The sequence below is a fragment of the Bos grunniens genome, chromosome 19 (genome assembly GCF_055505025.1).
Source record: "Bos grunniens cultivar Pamir isolate PY7600 chromosome 19, Bosgru_T2T1.0, whole genome shotgun sequence".
Taxonomy (NCBI): domain Eukaryota; kingdom Metazoa; phylum Chordata; class Mammalia; order Artiodactyla; family Bovidae; genus Bos; species Bos grunniens.
Window position 1 is genome coordinate 32,062,135 of NC_141183.1, and position 21,531 is coordinate 32,083,665.

General features: G+C 56.6%; 2 protein-coding genes and 1 long non-coding RNA gene across 14 annotated transcripts in view; 2 read left to right on the plus strand and 1 right to left on the minus strand.

Annotated features, from left to right (window-relative positions):
• Positions 1-311: 311 nt before the first annotated feature.
• Positions 312-16,941, plus strand: ELAC2 (elaC ribonuclease Z 2). Of its 2 annotated transcripts, XM_086355535.1 has the most exons (24): positions 312-624; positions 1,075-1,125; positions 1,246-1,316; positions 2,373-2,437; positions 3,694-3,751; positions 4,527-4,595; positions 4,898-5,002; positions 6,167-6,225; positions 8,755-8,813; positions 8,902-8,974; positions 9,449-9,561; positions 9,698-9,793; positions 10,428-10,566; positions 10,864-10,949; positions 11,822-11,934; positions 13,088-13,184; positions 13,712-13,850; positions 14,121-14,159; positions 14,266-14,375; positions 14,655-14,754; positions 14,838-14,958; positions 15,047-15,125; positions 15,575-15,719; positions 16,027-16,941. In XM_086355535.1, the coding sequence occupies exons 1-24, from the start codon at positions 392-394 to the stop codon at positions 16,243-16,245; spliced, it is 2,439 nt and encodes an 812-aa protein (XP_086211661.1). In that variant the 5' UTR covers positions 312-391; the 3' UTR covers positions 16,246-16,941. The 2 variants fall into 2 exon arrangements, with proteins under 2 accessions (XP_086211661.1, XP_086211662.1); XM_086355536.1 differs by lacking the exon at positions 4,898-5,002.
• The window catches only part of ARHGAP44 (Rho GTPase activating protein 44), a 130,768-nt gene continuing 126,146 nt past the window's right edge, over positions 16,910-21,531 (minus strand). For 10 of the 11 annotated variants that reach the window (XM_086355529.1, XM_086355532.1, XM_086355524.1 and 7 more), the window contains one exon: positions 16,910-18,363. In XM_086355529.1, the coding sequence (XP_086211655.1) occupies positions 18,224-18,363 (140 nt within the window). In that variant the 3' untranslated portion in view covers positions 16,910-18,223. Of the gene's footprint in view, positions 18,364-20,371; positions 20,421-21,531 lie in introns of all 11 variants that reach the window. The other variant, XM_086355526.1, reaches the window with a different exon arrangement.
• Positions 18,363-20,969, plus strand: LOC147352002 (uncharacterized). The gene is made up of 3 exons (XR_015146918.1): positions 18,363-19,577; positions 19,836-20,025; positions 20,421-20,969. It is a non-coding gene; the product is annotated as an uncharacterized LOC147352002 (long non-coding RNA).

Here is a 21,531-nt window from a genome sequence, read left to right on the forward strand (position 1 = left end):
CGCGTGAGCCTAAGCCCACTCCAAGAACTCGCTCCTCCGCCCGCATCTCCTTTCCGGTCCTGTGCCCCTGGAAGTCCCGCCCCGCGCCCCCGGAAGCCCCGCCCAGACGAGGGAGGATTCCCGGAAAGAACAGCCAGGGGAAACCAAAAAGAGACCAGGGGCGGGGCCGTTCAGGGCGCTCTAGCATTCTTCCTCTCTATGACCACTACCAATTGACAAGGGCAGTGCGGAGAGGTCGCTCCCTATTGGACGTGAGGCCTCGCGTAGGCGGGCAGCTAGGCTAGCGGCGCGCTGATTGGCTGGGGCCCCACGCGGGTGGAGGGGCGGTGCTGTCGGGGCATGCGGACCAAGGCCGCCGGCTGCGTTCAGGTCCGGGAAGAGGAGGCTGCGCATGTGGGCACTCCGCTCGCTGCTGGGGCTGCGGTGCGCGGCCGGGCGCACCATGTCACAGGGGCCGGCGCGCCGCCCGCGGCCGCCCAAGGACCCTCTGCGGCACCTGCGCACGCGGGAGAAGCGCGGCCCGTCATGGGGGCCCGGGGGCCCGAACACCGTGTACCTGCAGGTGGTGGCAGCCGGCGGCCGGGATGCGGGCGCCGCCCTCTACGTCTTCTCCGAATTCAACCGGTCCGTGCGCCGCGCCGGGGCCCGGTGGGGGGTGGGTGTCCCCTGGCCGAGGCCCCCCACCCCCCCACCCCAGGCTTGATCACCGGGTTGTCAGTGTGGATGCGAGAGCCCGCACCCCGTACTGCCCCGTCCGTGCGGCTCCGGGAGGCGCCCCTGACCCTTAGGCAGAGCCCTCTCGCGTGCGCCTCATGGCTGGGGCGTGTGTGAAGTGGGCAGATGTGCGGAGGAGGTGATGGAAGAGGACCCCAGCACCGGCCCACCCCAGCCCCCTCCTCGCGTCTGCCGAGGAGGGTTCAAAACCTAGCGTCCTAACAGCAGACACTCGGCCGGTAGCACCACATGGGTTTTCAGGGTTTTTTTTTTCTCCCCTCAACGGTGTACAACAGAGCACCCGATCGATGGCAGAAGCTTTACAGACTCTGACTCTCTGGTGCGATGTTCGTCTTCTAGGTATCTCTTCAACTGCGGGGAAGGCGTCCAGCGACTCATGCAGGAGCACAAGTGAGCCAGCCCTCTTCCTGCGGGGCGGGGATGACTGTGCGGCTTTGACACGGGGGTCAGCAGAAGAGAGGGTCCCTGGCCAGTGTGTTGTGTCCTGCTCCAGCGCTTTCTCTTTCTTAGGCTGAAGGTGTCCCGTTTGGACAACATATTCCTGACCCGAATGCACTGGTCTAATGTTGGCGGGTTGTGCGGTGAGTCCATTCTTGTCCAGGTCAGAGGCTGGAGGGAGGTCTCTGGGATTTTAACCTGCCTTCTCCACCGCCCTCACCCCCGCTTTTTTTTTTTTTTTTTTGCCCATCACCCGACGTCCAGGGGAGCTGGAATTCTTTTTATGCCTGCCCCATCAGCTACAGCAGGAAGCATCAAAAAGTGTGGCTCAGAAGAGGTGTTAATGTGGAGGCTGCCTTTAGGTGTTAATCACCCACCTCATTTATTGAGTTGCTGGACTGGAGGTGCGGGACCAACTGGAGTGTGTGGTCACAGTAAATGCAGATCACAGTAAATATTAGGTTGGCCAAGAAGATGGTTTGGGTCTTTGCTTAACAGACTCTTTGGCCAACTCATTATGTCTGCCACTGGGACTATCAGCTACACACAGAGACCCAGTATCCAGATTTGTTGCCGTTTAGTCACTAAGAAGTGTCTGACACTTTTGTGACCCCATGGGCTATTATAGCCCGCCAGGCTCCTCTGTCTGTGGAGTTTTCCAGGCAAGAATACTGGAGTGAGTTGCCATTTCCTTCCCGAAGGGATCATCCCCACCCAGGGATCAAACCCAAGTCTCCCAACATTGGCAGGCGAATTCTTTACCACTGAGCCACCAGGAAAGCCCGGTATCCCAACTATCCCCTTGTTTCTGCCCATCAATTAGAAAGATCGAGATTGTTTTGCTGCCACATTCTGTAACATTGTGGAGCAGGTAGGAAGGAGTAAAGGCTGGACCCATCTCATCCCCCAGGAGTGAGACTCAGATGAGGTGAGGACGTGCCCAAGGTGCAGAATTGGTGCCATCCTTTGACTCGGTGGGTTTTTGCCCCCGAGGTGCCTCATTCTAATATCAAGTCCTGAGTAAGTGTCCCTTGAACCTCTAGCCAGCCCCAAGTCTGCTCTGCGTGTGTTCCCTGTTAACTCTGCAATTAGAGCAAGTAGGAAAAGCAGCCAGTTAAGTAAGGAGTGCGCCTCCTGGCGGTGACTGCGAGTCAGGGGTATGAAAGATCTGAGTTTATTCATTCTGTTTTTTTTTTTAGGAATGATCCTCACTTTAAAGGAAACCGGAGTTCCAAAGTGTGTGCTTTCTGGACCTCCACAACTGGTGAGTCTCAAAGCTGAGCCTTCCATTTTAACTTGCACAGGAATTTCCAGTTTTGCACATCGGCCCTCTGCCCTCCAGAGAAATCTCAGAGCAGTGGAAACACTTTGCGTTTCAAGCTAAAGATAACTTGAGTCCAAGCCTTATTGACTCTGACTGGGCTCAGGTCACATTCCCTCCTGGAGCCTCAGTGTCTGTAGCTGTGAAAGGGTTGCAGGTGTTACGAATTAAACAAGGTAACAGAGCACTGGGTCACTTTGTTTCACACCATGTAGACACAAGATGTCAGCTTTTATTCTTTTTTGTTTAAAATTTATTTATTTTTTAGTTGAAGGATAATTGCTTTACAGAATTTTGTTGTTTTCTGTCAAACCTCAACATGAACAACTTCTATTCTTATTTATTAAATTTCAGACATCTCTGTTGTACCTTCCAAGCCAGCTTACAACACTGTTGACAGGTTATAAACACATTATTGGTGTAAGGGTTCACTTCACGTCCCAGGTCCTAGGGGGAAAGGCAGCCAGACACCAGCCCTGCCTGTGACATGTGTCTCCAGAATAACGCCTCGCAGCCGTCCCTCTGTCCTCCTCGTTAGCTCTGTCCCACCATGGTCTGCCATCACTTCCCACATCCATTCCTCCACCCGCGTGACTGTCCAGCCCCGCGGCCACAGGGATCCCTCAAGTGGAATGGAAGGCGGGTCACCTCGTCCTAAAACCCTTCACAGGTCTCTGTAAACAGAGTCCAGATACCGTCACGTGGCCCCCAGGTCCCGCTGGCCCCGGCTCTCACCTGCCCTGCATCTATGCCCGGCCACACGGCGAGGCTGTGGGGCCAGCTCTGAGCGCTTCACAAAGCCCCCACCTGTCTCAGGCCAAGATAATTTTCTCTCTCCTGTGTCCTCCCAAACTTCCGGGCTCGGCTCCAGGGCTTTGGCCTGGGAGGCACCCCCCCAGCCGGCGACTCTGCAGACTGCTTGGCCCCCAGTCTCCTGTGTTGTTCCTGTGCAGGACGCTCAGCCCCACAGCTGCTTGCTGTTGTTTTTATGATTTCTGTCTCTTTCCCTGGTTTCTAAGTTCTGTGAGCGCAGGTACCCCGTCTTCTCATTGCTGACCCCCAGGCATCTTACCTGTGGTGGACACTCAGTAAGAAAGTTGAAAGTGCTCTCTGAAGTATGTTTTATGTTGCTGCCTCCAGTGTCTCTCATGTATTGACCCTTGAACATGTGTTTCGTCCTCCTCGTTTTTCTTTCTTAGGAGAAGTATCTGGAAGCTATCAAAATATTTTCTGGTCCACTGAAAGGAATAGACCTGGGTAAGTCCTTGATAACTACTCATATGCCCCCTTCTCTCAAATCAGAATACATAAAAGCTGACCAAAGTAAACGTTAAAACTTAAATGCTTCATCCATGTGAGATGAATTTTGAACCTATTGCTGACTGCGCTTTCTCTGCCCCTACCTCATCCCCTTAAACAACAGCGGGAAGGCAGGAGTGAGTCAAAAGCTGCCAGCAATGGGGTGTGTGCAGGATGGGGTCTCCCTTGGGGCCCTGAGGCTCCTTCCTGGCCCTGTAGGTGGGTGGCACCATTGAGTGGCCTTGGATCCCTCACAGAGAGAGGGGCTGGGAGCAGTTTTTCTGGGAGCACGTGGCCAGTTGATGGGAAGAGGCCTGACCGAGGTACCGGCCGGGCCAGGGGCATCTCTGGTTGGTTCTTCTGTAGAAGAACGCTGGTGTTTTATTTCAGAACGTGTCTTGGCTCTCAGAGTTGAGAGCATAGGTTCCCTGGCCTGGCAGTGCTGAGTGTCAACCTGGGTCTCTTACACTAAACCATCGGCTTCATTTTCTTTTGGCGGTTCATCACCAGTGATCCTCTTATGTCTTCTCACGTGGCTGTGTTAAACGTTAACGGCTGAAGATGTATTTTTGCTGCCTCCCTAAATATTTTCATTTACTTAGAAATTCTTGGTTTAATGCAGATTTATGCAAAAATCCAAAGCACTTCGGTTGCTCATGGGTGGTGATCTCAAGGTGATTCTCATGCCTGTGTTTGCGGCCCCGGTCACTATCCTGTGGTCTTTTCCCCACAGCCGTGCGGCCCCACTCAGCACCAGAATACAAGGATGAGACCATGACAGTGTTCCAGATCCCCATCCACTGTGAGTACCAAGCCACATGGGGGGGACCCCTGGCGGTCTATTGGTTAGGGCTCCATGCTTTCACCGCCAGGGCCCAGGTTCGATCCCTGGTCAGGGAACTAAGATCCTGCAAGCTGAGCTGCACAGGCAAACATTTAGAAAGCCACATTTTCTTGGAGCGGGAGGAGGTGGGTCCTAGTTGAGGAAGGTGGGGGGATGGGAGAAACTGCTGGTGGCCAGTGGAGGACAGGCCAGTGTAGTGGGCAACTGGCTGTGAGCTCGCCCAAGGGCTCTGTCATCTGCTCATCTCCCCTACCAACCAGGCGAGCAGACGAGCGGTCAGCAGCCGCCTGTGCAGAGTCCAGAGCGGCTGAGTCCACAGCCGCCTCCACTCGCGGAATCAGCTGACGGGGAGCAGCGCCCCGACGGTAATGGTGCTCGGTCAGCAATGTGCTGTCGAGGGGGCTGGGGTGGACATGGGGTCTGTTAGTCCATTGCTTCCTTCTGCTCTCCATTCAAGTTTTTGTCCTAAGGAAGTTCTCTGTGCAGAACACTTTTCCTTGTCACGTTAGGACACCTGCGGGCAGCTGAGAAGGCTGTCATAAAGGTGGCTGCACGGAGCCTTAAGGGCCAGTTTGTAGCAGGGGGGTGGGGGCCCAAGCTTTGGGTCCAGTTTATCCAGAGGAGAACAGGGCCTGGCAAATGATTCATACAGAGGCTTTTGTGTTTCCCATTTTCTAGTACAAAATTATGTTGTTTATTTCGTTATACAGTACAGATCATTAAGTCTGTACAATTCGTTACCGAGTCTTTGGATTTTTTTGAATTCCCATTTCACGTGTAGCAAATCAGTATTTGCGTGTGCACCTGTCGTGTTGGCAAAACCACACACACAGGAACACTGCTCTCACGTTGTTGGTGTCAGCAGATGGAGAAGGCTCGATGAACTGTTTGTGTCTCATTGAGGCAGCAGTGATGCCAGTTAATTTTTGTGAATGCAGGACCTAACAGCCAAGCTGACAAAGCAGTCAAAGAGTGGCTTTGTGCCTCCTCTTCCAGAATGACAGCCCACTGGGAAACGGGATCAGAATTCCAGAATGAGACCTACCAGAGGAATTGGGCTGCTTGAGGACACTGTGGTCCAGGGATGGGCAAGCTTGATAAGTTCCCGCCTCTGCTCTGAGGACCGAGGGGCCCCAGCCCTGTGAACTGTCCTTCTTGGATGGCATGAGTGAGGACTGACATTTTTGTAGGCCTTTCAACTTTTATGTTATTTCTCACAGAGTTATTGATAAAGCACATTACAGCTTATTTTTTTCTCTCATGTCCACTTCTAGGTAAAACATAAAACATTTTAAAACCCTTCACTTGCTCTTTTCTGGTTTGAGTTTTTGCATTTTTGTTTACTCGAATCTCAACATGAGTTAGAAAAAAAAGAAAGTTCTGCTTGAGGGAAAAACAAGTGTGTTTGTATCCAAAGTTCCTTCCGTTTAAATTTGTGTGACGCCAGATTAGGTGTCAGATGACCACTGATCTGTGACACCTGGAAGCCTTGCCGTTCGCCTGGTCACGGTCGGACTGTCTCTTCTCAGGTGTCGGCTGGAAAGCGCGTGGCAGGGACACCTCCTTGGTGGTGGCTTTCGTCTGTAAGGTGAGCATGTGTCTGGTGATCTGAGGGTAGCAGCTTTCTCTGTGATCAGAGAAAACACACCCTGGTTCCCAGTAAACCACCTGTGCTCGTGTATGTATCCAGATTGTCTTCCAACCAGAGTCAGTCTTTGGAGACATGTTTCATAGTTGACTGTGAGCCTCAGTCTTGAACTTCAGAAATAGCAAAAGGTTAAGTTTCTGAAGTCAATGGAAATAGAGTTGATTTACAGTGTTAACTACTGCTGTACAGCAAAGTGATTCAGTTATACCCGTGTGTATGTATACTCTTTTTAAAAATATTCTTTTCCATTACGGTTTATCACAGGATATTTTCTTGTGCTATATGGTAGGAGCTTATACCCATTCTATATATAATAGTTTGCATTTGCTAATCCCAAGCTCCCAATCCTCCCCTCCCCTCCCCCACCCCGGACTTCCCGCTTGGTGACCAGTCTTTCTTTTTCTTTTTCTTAGATAGGTTCATTTGTATCCTGTTTTAGATTGGACGAATAAGTGATAGCATATGGTATTTGTCTTTTTCTGACTTCACTTAATATGATAATCTGTAGGCCCATCTATGGGGCTGCAAATGGCATTTAATTTTTTTATGGTTGAGTAATATTCTATTATGTATATACATATATATACTTATATACCACATCTTTTTTATCCATTCGTCCATCAATGGATGTTTGGGTTGCTTCTATGTCCTGGCTGTTGTAACCAGTATTGCAGTGCACATTAGGGTGCGTATATCTTTTTAAATTACGGTTTTCTCCTGAGATATAGCCAGGAGTGGGATTGCTGGATTGTATGGTAATTGTGTTTTTACTTTTCTGAGGAACCTTAATACTGTTTTTCACAGTGGCTACACCAACTTACATTTTCACCAACAGTGTAGGAGGGTTCCCTTTTCTCCACATCCTCTCCAGCATTTATTGTTTTGTAGACTTTTTAACGATGACCATTCTGACTGGTGAGAGGTGGCACTTCATTGGAGTTTTGATTTGCATTTCCCTAATAATTAGCAATGTTGAGCATCTTTTCACGTGCATAGCTATTGGCTGTCCATATATATCTTATTTGGAGAAATGTCTATTTTGGTCTGCCCGTTGTTCTGTTAGGTTGCTTTTTTTTGTTGTTGTTGAGTTTATGAGCTGTTTGTATATTTTGGAAATTAACCCCTTTTAGTTGCATCATTTGCAAATATTTCTACCACCGTGTAGGTTGGCTTTTCATTTTGTGTATGGTTTCCTTTGCTAAAGCTGTGAATTTGATTAGGTCCCATTTGTTTATTTTTACTTCTGTTACTTTGGGAGACTGACCTAAGAACACATCGGTATGATTTATGTCAGAACGTTTGCCTGTGTTCTCTTGTAGGAGTTTTATGGTGTCATGTCTTATATTTAAGTCTTTGAGCCACTTTATTTCTGTGTATGGTGTGAGGGAGCGTTCTAACTTCGCTGACTTAAATGGATCTGTCCAACTTTCCCAGCATCACTGGCTGAAGAAAGTCTTTTTCCCTATTGTGTTAATGTATTCTTGCCCCTTTTGTTGAAGATCAGTTGACTGTAGGTGTGTGGATTTATTTCTGGGCTCAATTAATAGCTTTTTTTATCTGGAGATACGTTCTCTCTATACCCACCTTGGTAAGAGATTTTCTTTTTTAATCATTATTGAAAGAAAGTGAAAGTGAAGTCACTCAGTCGTGTCTGACTCTTTGCGACCCAGTGGCCTGTAGCCCACCAGGCTCCTCCGTCCATGGGATTCTCCAGGCAAGAATACTGGAGTGGGTTGCCATTTCCTTCTCCAGGGGAGTCTTCCCAACCCAGGGATCGAACCCAGGTCTCCTGCATTGCAGGCAGATGCTTTAACCTCTGAGCTACCAGGGAAGCCCTTATTACGTTTGTTTATTTCTGGCGGTGCCGGGTCTTCACTGCTGCATGGGTTTTCTCTAGTTGTGAGCAGGGGCTCCTGTCTGCTTGTGAACGGGAGCTCCTCTGGTTGCGAGCAGAGGCCCCTCTAGTTGTGCAAGTTTTTAAGTACAGAATGATGATTATGAGGTTTTGTGATAGGATTTTTTTCCGTTTTAACATAATAAGAGAACACTGGGAATTTTTTATTTTAACTTCTCTCGGTATAAAAGCAGCAGCACAGTTTTGCCACATATGTGAAAAGTCAACAAGAGAAACCACCCACAGTTTCCCTGTCCCCGGAGTGCCGTGTCACACGGTGGATCTGTGACTGTTTCTGCTGGACTCTGTTCTGGTGACGCTCCGTTGGCCGTCACTTGACCAGCGCAGGACAACAAAGCGAGCATCTCTCCTCCAGATGCTTGGAGGACGCTTCTTACTTGGGATGGGAATAGAGGGCATTTTATTAGATGGACAAGGAGGTAACAAGGTTGGGGAAGTAAGCAGCTCAGTTTTAAAGCATTCGGTTTCCAGTGCTAAACCAGTTGTGAAACTGCTGGTGGAAACCGAGCTTCTCCGTCAGACCCTGGCCTCACGTGCTGTCCTCTTCCTCACAGCTCCACGTGAAGAAGGGAAACTTCTTGGTGCTCAAAGCGAAGGAGCTGGGTCTCCCAGTGTGAGTGGCGGGGTGTCTGGGGGGGCCTTGCTGGGCACAGGGTGCCCCCAGGGCCCCGCCCTCACCGAGGCCTCGCCTGTCATTTCAGCGGAACAGCCGCCATCGCCCCCATCATTGCTGCCGTCAAGGACGGGAAGAGCGTCACCTACGAAGGGAGAGAGGTGGGTGCGGTCCTGGCAGGCACAAGCCGGGCCTGGACGCCGGACAGTCGCTGTCTGGTTTGGGCCCCACTTACAGGGGAGTGAGCAGCTTGGGTTTCATCACTGAGCTGAGCTTGTCTAGGCTTGTCCTGCACATCAGTGCTGGCCACATGGGGGCGTTTCTGGGGGTTTCCCTTTAGGATTTGGGGGTCTTCCTGATAGGATGAGGGCTGTCCCTGTCCCTGGGTTCAGGGGAGACCCCCTCAGGGTGGACTTCAGGCGTGTGGCCCCAAGGAGTGACATCCTCACCAGGGTGGGAGGATGTAAGGACGAGACTCTGCCAAGAGCCGAGTGTGAAATGCCCTCTCCGGCCGGCCAGCCCTGGCTGGTGTCCGTGGAGAGAGGGCCGGAGGTGTGGGCGCTCCCTGAGGGGGCTAACACTGGGGACTTGGGGGCCTGCCCTGGGAGCACATGGTGACCCCGGGGACTTCACAGATTCTGCCTGAAGAGATCTGCACCCCTCCGGACCCCGGGATCACCTTCATCGTAGCAGAATGTCCAGAAGAAGGGTTCATCCAGCCGCTGTGTGAGAACACCACCTTCAGGAGGTGAGGAGGGCCCTCCTGGAGGGAGGTGAGAACCGACATTGGTTGGGAGAGCAGGTCTGGGCTCCTGCTGCCCAGTCTGAGGTCTGCACTCTTTGTCTCACTGGACCTAGCAGAGCTCCCACTTGCTTCCTCCCAGTTACCAAGGGAAGGCCGACGCCCCCGTGGCCCTGGTGGTCCACATGGCCCCGGAGCATGTGCTCCTGGACAGCAGATACCAGCAGTGGATGGAGAGGTATGAGGGCCCCCAGGTTTCTGCCCTCCCTGGAGGCTGGGGGCGTCTGTGCTGTGAAGACAGTCCCTGCGAGGGGGCGCTGCGGGCACACGTCTGCTGGCCTGGGGCTGGCTTCCTGCCTGCACCCTCCACACCGTCACCTCGGAACAAACCCTGCCTGTGTTGATGATCACGTGTGTGTTTCCTAAATAAGACACGTGGAGGATAAAGTAGCAGCCTTGCTTTAGAAGCTCTGTCCACGTTGGGCACCTTCCTGCTCTTCCCCACCGCCCGCCTGAGGGCTGGGTGGAGGGACTTGGCTGGGGTTGGACTGGGGCGTGTGGTGACTCCTCTCTTGCTGGCGCCCCTGGTCCTCTGCCCCTCGGGGTCTGAGTGTTGGCGTCCATCACCATCTTCCTTTCCTCCCCTCATCCCTGTGCTCCCTCGTGTTCCCGAGTCCCCAGCCCCAGAACTCTTCCTGGTTTCCCAAAGGCTTTGAACTGGGCTCTGAGGAGGAGCTGGGCTGTGTCTGGCCACTCGGGGTGACCTCTGGACAGGTCACTCACCCTCTTGAGCGCTCCCAGTACATGACCACCCCGTGGGCTGGAGTGCCCCCAGAAAGACACCATGACGACCGTGTGTCCATCTGTCTTAGGTTCGGGCCCGACACTGAACACCTGGTTCTGAACGAGACCTGCGAGTCGGTCCACAACCTGCGCAGCCACAAGATCCAGACCCAGCTCGGCCTCATCCACCCCGGCATCTTCCCCCCGCTCGCCGGCCCCCGCCCTCAGGTAGCAGCCCCCCACCTCCACTAGCCGGCCCCTGCCCTCAGATAACCCCCCCACCTCCACTCGCCGGCCCCCGCCCTCAGGTAGCAGCCCCCCACCTCCACTAGCCAGCCCCTGCCCTCAGATAACACCCCCACCTCCACTCGCCAGTCCCCACCCTCAGGTAGCAGCCCCTCACCTCCACTCGCGGGCCCCTGCCCTCAGATAACCCCCCCACCTCCACTTGCTGGCCCCCGCCCTCAGGTAGTGACCTCTCTGGCCCTGTTGTCCCCCCATGGGTCACAGCTCCATCTCTTGCAGGAAGGCAGTGCTACCCAGGGTGTGCCCACGGTCCGAGGCCAGTGTCTCCTTAAGTACCAGCTCCGGCCCCGGCGGGAGTGGCAGAGGTCAGTGTGGTCTCGGGGGTGGGGGGGGGGTGGTCAGTGTCTCAGGTCTGTAGCCACGTGGCCTCTGCCTCCGAGCAGGAAAGTCAGTCACCCGCCATCCGGTCACCCTGAAAGACTGCCTGTTACCAGTTTGTGATTTCTGACCCGGGGTGTGGGGGCGTGTTAAGAGGTATGTTTATACTGTGGGTTTAGGGCCTGATACACTGTCGGGCTTTTTTTCAGAACAAGGTTGTTGCCAGGTTTCCAGGTGGGGGTGCTTGTTCATTGGAGGCCCTGCAGTCCTCCTGCTACGTTAACGAAACAAGTGCCTTCCATAAAAATCCTTGGGTGGAACAGGGTTTCCTTGGAAGATTCTTAAGTGGGGGTGGGGGAAGGGTACTGGGTCAGAGGCCGGCCCTGCCTGAGGCACCTGGTGAACCCGGCTTACCCTGCAGCCAGTCACGTGAGAGGTGCTTACTGCCCTCTGTCTTCAGTGTTTAAAAATTTGAAGTGTCCTGTGCACACCAGTGTGGTCCAAGGGGACCACGTTTGGAAAGGTGGCTGGACCCTGGGCACCACTGTGTTGAATAGTTGGGGCCCTTTAAGAGCCCTCCTCCCCTCCCCCAGGGGGATGCCCGGCACGACTGGGGTCTAGTGAGTAGAGGTCAGGGAGGCCCCTGCCCACTATCAGTGCTGCCAGGGCCAGCCCGGCCCGCTTTGAGCTGCGAGGTTCTGAGGACCAGAGGTGTGAGACCCGCTGGGCTGGGGAGGGTCTGCCACGGCGTGACTGAGAGGTGGAAGCACCTGCAGACAGTCCCCAGGGTCGGTGCTGACGTCAGGTCTCATTCACGGCCACGGCGCCCTTCTGTCCCGATTCTACCACCTTCTTGCAGGGATGCCGTCCTGACCTGTGACCCTGAGGAGTTCATCGCCGAGGCCCTGGAGCTCCCCAACTTCCAGGAGAGCGTGCAGGAGTATAGGAAGACAGCCCAGGACAGCCCAGAGGGTGAGGCAGACCAGGGACCAGCCCCTCCCGGGCTTGCCCTCCTGAGGGCATTCGTGCAGCACAGAGCACAGGGTCAGCCTGACACTGTCTAACCCCAGGGCCTTCTGGTCTGTTTACTACCAGTGCCTGCCCCCACCCAGACCAGTCAGGTCGGAAGTTAGGTGATGAGGCCCACGCAAGCCGAGCATGAGGGTCTGGGACCTCGGGTGAGGTTCTGGGCAGAACCTGGGGTCTGGTCCCAGCTTTGCTCTAAGGGTCCACGGGAGGACTCTGGCCCCGTCACTCACCGCGTCGGGCTTCCCCTGCCCCAATGGGAAGACAGTTTGGGGAACTCCGTGGCCTCTCTGCAGTAGTTGGCTTCCCCAGTGGTGGTGGTCTCAGCTCACAACTGAAGTGGAGAAAGGAGGCTGGACCAGAAGGCGGGGTCAGGTTCAAGCCAGTCAGCGCCAGGCTGGAGTTTCAGGACTATGCCTCCCTGGCTGCGCTTGCCGGGGTAGGTTTCAGGTTCGCACGTTAAAGCCCCATTTGTATTATTGCTTGTGCGCGTGCACATGCGGCCTGTCTGGCTGGGCAAGGCTTGTGGGGCCCCATGCTTCAGAATCCAGGAGGCTGTGCCTCTTCCTCCCAGAGAGTGAACCCCCCTGAGCCCCTCCCAGCAGGGCGGGACCTGTGCCAGGTGGGCTCAGCCTGGAGGTCTGAGCTGATTGACAGCACGGAGAGGGGCCCCCTGTTATATCATCTCGTAGGAGACTTGGGGGCTCCCCTGAAAGCTCAGTTGGTAAAGAATCTGCCTGCAATGCTGGAGACCCTGGTTCGATTCCTGGGTCAGGAAGACCCGGTGGAGAAGGGATAGGCTACTCACTCCAGTATTCTTGGGCTTCCCTTGTGGCTCAGCTGGTAAAGAATCCACCTGCAATGCGGGAGACCTGAGCCTGGGTTTGATTATTGGGTTGGGGAGATTCCCTGGAGAAGGGAAAGGCTACCCACTCCAGTATTCTGGTCTGGAGAGTTCCATGGACTGAGCAACTTTCACCACCAAGAGACTTGGGCCTGTGGAATTGCTCTGCTTTCCGCCCCTTCTGGTCTGAACATCACCCCCTCCTGGGGATCTGTACTTAACCTCAGGGCTGGCTCACGATGTGTTTTTCCATAGCAACCAGCAGCCAGTACCCAGAAGTGGTCTTCTTGGGGACAGGGTCTGCGATCCCAATGAAGATCCGGAATGTGAGCTCCACGCTCGTCAACATCAGGTATGAACCCTTGAAGGGAGGCGCCGCCCGTGGGGGGACCCTGCCCCACTCCCAGGTGAATCAGAAGGTGCAGCCTTTAATCCCTGGAGGCCAGTCTTGGCTGGAGTGCCCGGGGAGGGGTCGGGCAGTAAGGTGACGGGTGGTCCGAGTAGCTGACTTGGATGTGGGGGGTCCGCGCAGTTGGATGCCCAGTCATCTTTGGATGAAGCAGGTGGTGTGCTGTGAGCCATCACCTGGTCTCACTGGGCTTTCGGCTCCTCCTGTGAACTAGTCACTAACCGCCCCCACCAGCGTCGTGGTGCACCTGCCGCCAGGCTCCGCTTCCCACACAGACCCTCTCTTGGATGCCCAGCATCTGTGCGACTCCGAGGACACTCGTGTATGTCCCGGGGCGTCGGGATGTCCTCTGATAGGAGGAGGACAGATGTGAGGCCGCCTTCACCTTGAGGGCAGCCCCCCTGGGTGGGGCTGAGGTATTGCCCTGCCCTCCTCCCTGAGTGAGTCCCCCCCGCCCCCGTCCCCCACAGCCCCGACACGTCCCTGCTGCTGGACTGCGGGGAGGGCACCTTCGGGCAGCTGTGCCGCCACTATGGGGACGGCGTGGACCGGGTCCTGGGCTCCCTGGCTGCCGTGTTCGTGTCCCACCTGCACGCCGACCACCACACGGTGAGTGGGCTCCCTCCTCGGGCCCTGTGACTCCCACCCGGCGTGGTGTCTTAGGAAAACCCGGTAGCCTAATCTTGAGGCCACAGGGCCTCCCCTGGCCAGGTGGCTGCTTGGAGCCACCTTCAGCCAGAGGCGGGCAGCAGCCGGGTGGTGGGCATCAGAGGTGGGTGGCTGACGGCAACCAGGGACTGCAAGCTGGGGTCCCAGGGCCCCAACTCGGGAGGGAGGTCAGGTCTGCACGAGGCTGATTGTGTCCCCTCCTCCTCCCAGGGCTTGTTGAACATCCTGCTACAGAGAGAGCGTGCTCTGGTGAGTCCACTGGACTGTACTGCTCCCTTGTCCTGTGATGGCACACACACGCCTCCTCCCACTCCACACCGTTTCCGCTGAAACATCTGCTCTCTCCCCACTGCAGGCATCGCTGGGCAGACCCTGCCACCCCCTGCTCGTGGTCGCCCCCACCCAGCTCCGGACCTGGCTGCAGCAGTACCATAACCAGTGCCAGCCGCTGCTGCACCACGTCAGGTGGGCTCGGGCCGGGCGGCAGAGCCGGGGAGGGTGGAAACCCTTGGCTGGTTCCCACTCATAAAGGCCCTTCGCTTTGGGTTTCTCCCGGCCTCCTTCACTTCCATCCGCAAGTCTAGATTTCTGCCAGCACTTCTCTGTGAAACGGTTTCCAAGCCTAGCACCCTGCTTCTTCAGTGACAGCACTGAATTGTTCCTTTGTAATAGTGGGGCTCTCTAGTCAGCGGCTTGAACATCAAATTAAACGTTCTTTTTCTTAAATGTTTTATCTTCTCACAGTGTTATTCCTGCCAAATGCCTTCAGAAGGGAGCTGAGGTCTCCAGCCCCGAGGTAGAAAGGTTGATAAATTTGCTGCTGGAAACCTGTGGCCTGGAGGAGGTAGGGGGAGGCCTGGGCGCAGGTGGGCAGGTGGGAGCCACGGAAGCGTGTGGCTGGCTGTGAGCCCACCACCCCTCCTCCAGTTCCAGACCTGCCTGGTCCGGCACTGCAAGCATGCCTTCGGCTGTGCGCTGGTCCACATGTCCGGCTGGAAGGTGGTCTACTCGGGGGACACCATGCCCTGTGAAGCTCTGGTCCAGATGGGTGAGTAGGGGCGTGTTCTGTGCGGCCCCCAGACCCCTGTGGCCCCCAGGCAGAGGGCTTATTCTTGGCACCTGTGCTGCTGCTTCAGGGAAGGATGCCACCCTCCTGATCCACGAGGCCACCTTGGAAGACGGTCTGGAAGAGGAAGCTGTGGAGAAGACACACAGGTACAGAGCGCCCAGTCCGTCTGGCTCCCCAGCTGATGCTGGGCCAGCCTGTTTCCCACCAAGGGCCGTGGGGGCTTCTGACCCCGAGTGGCTGGCTCCCCAGCCTCCACTTTTATTTCTGCGGCACCTCTAAGGCAAGGCTCTGGAGGAGGTGTGGCTCAGGAAAGAACTGAAAATATGCTGAAGCCAGGGAAGCGGGGCTGGGGCAGGGTCATAGTGCGATCTAAGGGAGGAGTGTGTCGCCCCAAGTGGGAGGCCCCTGTCCCCCTGAGGCCCTCACTGGTGGGCAGTCCCACAACGCAGAGCCTGGGTTGCACTGGGGGAGGTGGGAAGACGGGCCCTGGGGTGGCTTTGTGTCGGCGGCAGGAAGCCTGCGGCCCCCAGGTGTCTGGCTGGGCCAGGGTCTGCGCGGCCTGCTCCTCCAGCCTTCCGCTGACCCATGTGTGCAGCACCACCTCCCAGGCCATCGGCGTGGGCATGCGGATGAGCGCAGCCTTCATCATGCTGACCCACTTCAGCCAGCGCTATGCCAAGATCCCACTCTTCAGCCCTGACTTCAACGAGAAAGTGGGCATCGCCTTTGACCACATGAAGGTGAGGGGACCCCTTGGGCGGGGCGGGGAGAGGCGCCTCCATCCGTGTGGATGGCCGGGCTCGGCCTGCTGCCCACCACAGCTGGCACAGAGCCTTGGGGCACAGGCCCCCAAAAGCCCCATGGAGGCCCAGCTATGACACATGAGCCACCCTCCATGAGGGCCCGGGGATGGCGTTCTCTGAGCAGTAAAGCTGGGCCTCTGGAGCTTGGCTTCCTCTCCCCACGGCTGGGCCAGTCTTCCAGCCAAGTCTGCCTGTGAGGGTGGCCGGTGCCTGTGAGCCATGACAGCCTCATCTTGCCTCGTAGGTCAGCCTGGGGGACCTCCCGACGGTGCCCAGGCTGACGGCGCCACTGAAGGCCCTGTTCGCCGGGGACCTGGAGGAGATGGAGGGGCGCCGGGAGCGCCGGGAGCTGCGGCAGGTGCGGGCGGCCCTGCTCGCCGGGGAGGACGTGGAGCCACCACAGAAACGCGCCCCCACAGAGCAGCCCCTAAGCCCACAGAGCAAGAAGGCCAGGGCCCAGTAGACGTGGGGCTGGGGAGTGTGGCGGGAGGCCGTGGCTTCCTTCGGTCTCCAGCACGAGCGCTGGGCTGGGGACGCAGCCTCAGGAATGGTGTCTCCAAGGATGGGACATTGTGAAGGTGGGCGTCTGGACCCTGAGTGCTCTGTCCCTGTGCTGCGGCCAAGCAGGGTCTTGGGGCACAGCTCTGCACTGCGGGCGCCCAGGGTGCCTGGAAGCAACTTGATCCTGGCAGCGACCTTCGGAGTCCATCCCCGGGGAGCCAGCACCCCTCTGCAGCCTGGTGTCTTAGCCAAAGTCAAGTCTTGTGGACTGTCAGCTGCGGACCGTGATGGGTGGGCGTGCAGTGGTTCCAGGAACGCAGAGATGGGCTGCCGTTCCTGCCGCATAAACAGACTGGAGTGTGGAGCGCCACCGCGTGGGGCCAGCGGCCGGGCCTCCCCCTAGGGCTGGACAGCACTGAGGTCAGTGTCTGAGAAGGGGGTGGATTCTCACAGACACCGCTAGTATTCACGTGTTCTTACCACCGGGGAGGAGAGAGGGGGAGCTTTAAAGAGACACAGGTGCTGAGACAGAGACCAAGGACTGGACTCACCATGACCTTGGAGTCCCTGGCATCGCCTCCCGCATCCCCTCAAGCTTGTTGTTAAGACAGGAAGATAGGCCATGCTCAGGGATAATAAATCTATTTTAATAACATTACTTTTGACAACTATTTGTACACGTATTGAAAGGTAATTGTCATCCCCCGGGCTCCATTACAAATTGGGTACTGAGCTGCCCTGCCAGGAAGCGAGCAAAGCCGGGAACATCAGAAATCAGCAAGTCCCACTGTTGGAGGAGGATTACTTTACACTTGGTTGGGAAAAATAATGAAGCATTTAAATCTCTCATTGTACACCTGTACATGGGTTTAGATTGAATGGCTCAAATTAAACAAATATAGATTTCATATATACAAATATTATATCCAGTTTAGGTATTCTATTTGAAAAGGATAAAACTGTAAGGTTGGACTCTGCATGCATGACCGGAATCCACTTCTCTCCCCCTCCGTCCCAGGTGTGACCAGACCCCCAGGGTCTCCTCCCCGGGGCCGGCTGGGGACTCTGTGGAAGGGTGAGCCAAGCTCTGCCCACCGCACGGCTGGGGGTGTGGGCCTGGGGGCTCCGTGGGCCATGCCCCCTTCCCCTCTAGGGCTTTGGGTGACAGGATTATTGCTATTCACTTCTGACCTCCAGAAAATGACCCCGTTTCTTAGTGAGCTGGGGGACCCTGGAGGGCTGCAATTACTGAGACACATCTCAAGTTTTGGGGGGGGTGCCTGGGGAGTTACATTTGGGTCCCCCAGACACACTCAAGATCATTTTTAAAATTCAGAAATAGAAAACCGTAAGATAGTAAAGGGAGCTTCATTCCACAGCGTGGAGGAGTAAAACTTAAATTTTGTCTTCAGCCATTTACATCAAAGCCCACGGATGAAGGTCTGCCCGGCCGGCTCCTTGCTGTGAAGAGGAAGGCCGGCCAGGGCCCCAGGCTTCCAGGCTCCTGAGAGCTAGACGCTCCGCCCCCTGCCCCATCTCTTCCCCTGTCCCCTCCCCGCTCTGCACCATCAGGCGGACCTCGCAGGACTCACGGCAGCCGTCAGCACGGGTGACAGGCAGCCCCAGGCTGACCACCACCGAGCCGCGCACACCCACCCTGCAGAGGATGTTTCTGACACAAGCCCTCGGGTGGGGAGGGCGGTCGCCTGGCGTGGAGGCCGAAAGTGGATCAAAATAGGCACAAAGTCAAAAGGCAAAGATCAAACAAAAGGCCAGAGTCACCACCCAGAGGGGACGAAAAAACATCCGCACCACAGAAACCTGCCACGTGGCCATCCGCAGGGGTCCCACCTGGCGGCGGCTGCAACGGCAGGGGCCGTGAGCACACGCGTGCGCGGTGCTGCTCTCAGGGCCGTGTGCAGGCGCGTGCGCGGTGCTGCTCACAGGGCCGTGCTCTCCGACTCCTCCTCCGAGTCTCTCTTCTCAGCCACCGAGTGTCGCCGCATGTGCTCCAGGGGCCCGAGGCGCAGCGCCGACCCCAGCTCCACGTGGATGGAGGGCACGTCGAAGTGGACCAGATCTGCAAGGCGGCAGGGGTGGGGGGCGGGCTGAGAGGCTGGGGGCCTGGGGTGTCATGGCAGGGCCAGCTGGTGCGGGGGTCCCCTGATGCAGCCTCTTAAAGGGGCCCGCTCCGCCCATGGGCCCAGACATCCAGATTCCTGGATGTGGTTCAGATTCCTACCTGTGGTTCAGGCCCAGCGGATCCTTACCCCCTGGAACCAGACTCTGCGTATAGAGGACACCCCCTGGCTGGGCCAGGTCACACCGGATTGGGGATGTCAGGGCTGCATTTAGTTTCCTGGAGTCTGCAGGGATCGGTCACAGCCTGGGGACACAGCCACCTCTCAAGTGCGTGGCCGGACAGGGGGTCCTGACACAGTGGCCCAACTCAAGACCACACATGTATGCCTAAGGGGCTGGGGGAGGTGGGACAAGGGTCTCCCTGAGGACTCCGGGAGTAAGGGGGGCAAGCTGCTCCCTGTGGGCACCGCCACCCCCATTCCCATCCTGCTCGCCTCCAGTTACGCCTCTGCTCGGGCACTGAAAGGTCACTTCCTAGAAAAAGACCAGGAAGAGGGCTGGTCCCCAAGGCAACACACACAGTCTGTCCCGACCTCAGCAGGCAGCTCGGGGCTGGGGGCCCTGCGGGGCGGGCATCAGGCGGCAGCGCCGACTCCCGGGGCCGCAGGGCTAAGGGGACCTGTGACTCCCTCTGGGCCTGATGAGCTCTGGCCTCCGCTCAGCCTCACCGTCCCCAGGTGGGGGACTGAGGACCCACACCACGGGGGAGCAGATGGGGGTGGGGCTTCCCGTTTTTGTCAAACATTCCATCCAAGGAAGACCACGGCAAGTGGACAGACAGACGCGTGGACACCGTCTTCAAAGACACACAAACATGCAAGCTCTGGGACGAAGGTCCTCCTCTCCTCTGACCCCACCCCCACCCCCCAAAACAGCCCCCTGCCTGACCGAGTAGAGACGGGAGTGGGGGGTGGGGGTCCGCGCCTCGGCCGTGCTCCTCCTCCTGCCGGCCTGGCTTGGACTCAAAGCCCCGCCTCTGTCCCCAGGAGGAGTGTGACCTTGGGCGCCTTCTGACCCTGCCTGGGCCTGGCAGTCACTGGGGTGACACAGGTGGGAAGGTGCCCGCAGGCAAAGCAGGTATAGGACGCGCAGCCTGAGGAGAGCCACCTGGCGGCCACCTTGGCCACTCCTTAAGCCACACTGAGCAGGAAGGTAACTCAGGCAGCTGGAATGCAGTGGGAGAGAAACCCTTGCAGACGGCTGAGAACGGAGAGGCCCGTCCTTGGGACAGAGGCCCCCGGAGGCCTGTCAGGGGGCCCGTGTGGGTGGCAGACACTGCAAAGCCACTCCTGTCCAGAATGTGCAGCTTTTCTGGGGGGCAGAGGGGACCCCTTGCTTCACTCTGGCTGCCCCATCTGACTCAGGCCCCGACACCTGCTTCCTGCCTGTTCTTGCCTTTGGTTTCTTTAGCAGCTTCTACCCTTTACGGGAGCAGGAGGCCTTGCGGAAACTGCTAGGAGGGCTCCCAGAGTATTTCATTGAATTGGACAGAAAGGCCCTGGCTAGCTGCATACCTGGGACAACATGAGCTCGGGGTGAATTCTAGAATGGACACTAGGGGTTCTTTAGAACCTGCTGGCCATCCTAGAGGACCAGGCAGGTACTCTCCCTGGGGGCCCCTCCCTAAACTCCGGGTGCTTGTGCCTCCCCCAACACTGGGCACACGTCGTCAGCCAGCGGGCCATCCAGTGACACAGACCTGGGATGAGGGAGGGGGCCGTCACCCCTTCCTTCTAAGCCTGCGTGGGAAGCAGCTGGGGCTGGGCGGCCCTGGAGGGGGACAGTGAGGGAGAAGCCGAGCGCAGCCTCTTTCTCCTCCTGAGAAAAGCCAGGAGGCGGCCGGTGAGCCCCTAGGCCACGGGAGGCTGCCGTGCAGGTCGGGGTGCATGCAGAGCGCGGGGTGCGGCCTGGCTGCGGCCGGGAAAGGTGAGGCCGGGACCGCTTACCCTGCAATCCCCCTCACGCGTCCACAACCGCATCCCCCGTGTCACACAGCTGCGAGAACACAGCGACAGGAGGCAGAGAGAGGAAGAGAGACGATGAGACGACAACGGACACAGCATGCCCAACGCACAGTCAGGGGGCCGCAGCAAACTGCGACGACCACACCGCTCAGACCACTGCCCCGCGGGACGAGGGGCCGGGCCGCTGCCCCCCAGATGACCGCTCAAGGGCAGCGGCTCTGAACCAGGGGTGGCTGGGACCCCCGCCATCCATCAGGGACTCTTCCAGAACCACCAGCGGGAGGGAGGTGGTGTTCACTGTGGTTCTCCAGGGAGGGGTCTCCTTAATGTCTTAAGAGCCTCAGGGTGGACAGAGCAACTGGGCCTTCACTGTTAATCACATCCAAAGAAAGCCAGATTGCCAGACGGCCGCTCCCCATGGTATATACATCTGTTTCCCCCACCCCAGGCACGTGCACTGGACTAGTCTCTTCTAGGCAGCAAAGCACTAAACCCATGGGCTCTCCTTCCATGTGGTCAAGGGAACCCTCACTCCCGAGGGCAGACGTGGGGATGAATAAAAGCACAAGTCAGGACCCAAGGCCAGACTGCTCCCTCCAGTGTGTGTGTGGCGTGTCTGCGTGGAGACAGCTGTGTTTGTGTGTGTGTGTGTGTGGTGTGTATATACAGTAGGTGTATATATGGTGTATCTGTGTGTGATTTATGTGTATCTGTGGTACGAGTGCGTGCAAGCATGCTCGCATGCATGTATCTGTGTGGTGTGTGTGGGTTATGGTTACACATTTTCCTAGAGGAAAAATAGCTCCACCTTTGATGTTAAAGTAAAACTAATTTTAGTTGTCATGGGCCTGTTCCACAAAGCCCCTCAAAGAACCAGGCTTACAGAATCTTGTCTGAAATTGCATGCTCAGTCACTTCAGTTGTATCCGACTCTGCGACCCCATGGACTGTAGCCCTCCAGGCTCCTCTGTCCATGGGATTCTCTAGGCAAGAATACTGGAGTAGGTTGCCATGTTCTAAGGGATCTTCCTGACCCAGGGATCAAACCCATTATCTCTCACATCTGCACTGGCAAGCAGGTTCTTTACTGAGCCCTTTCTAAATATATTTTGCTAGGAAAAAAACCTTTTTCTAATAAGCCT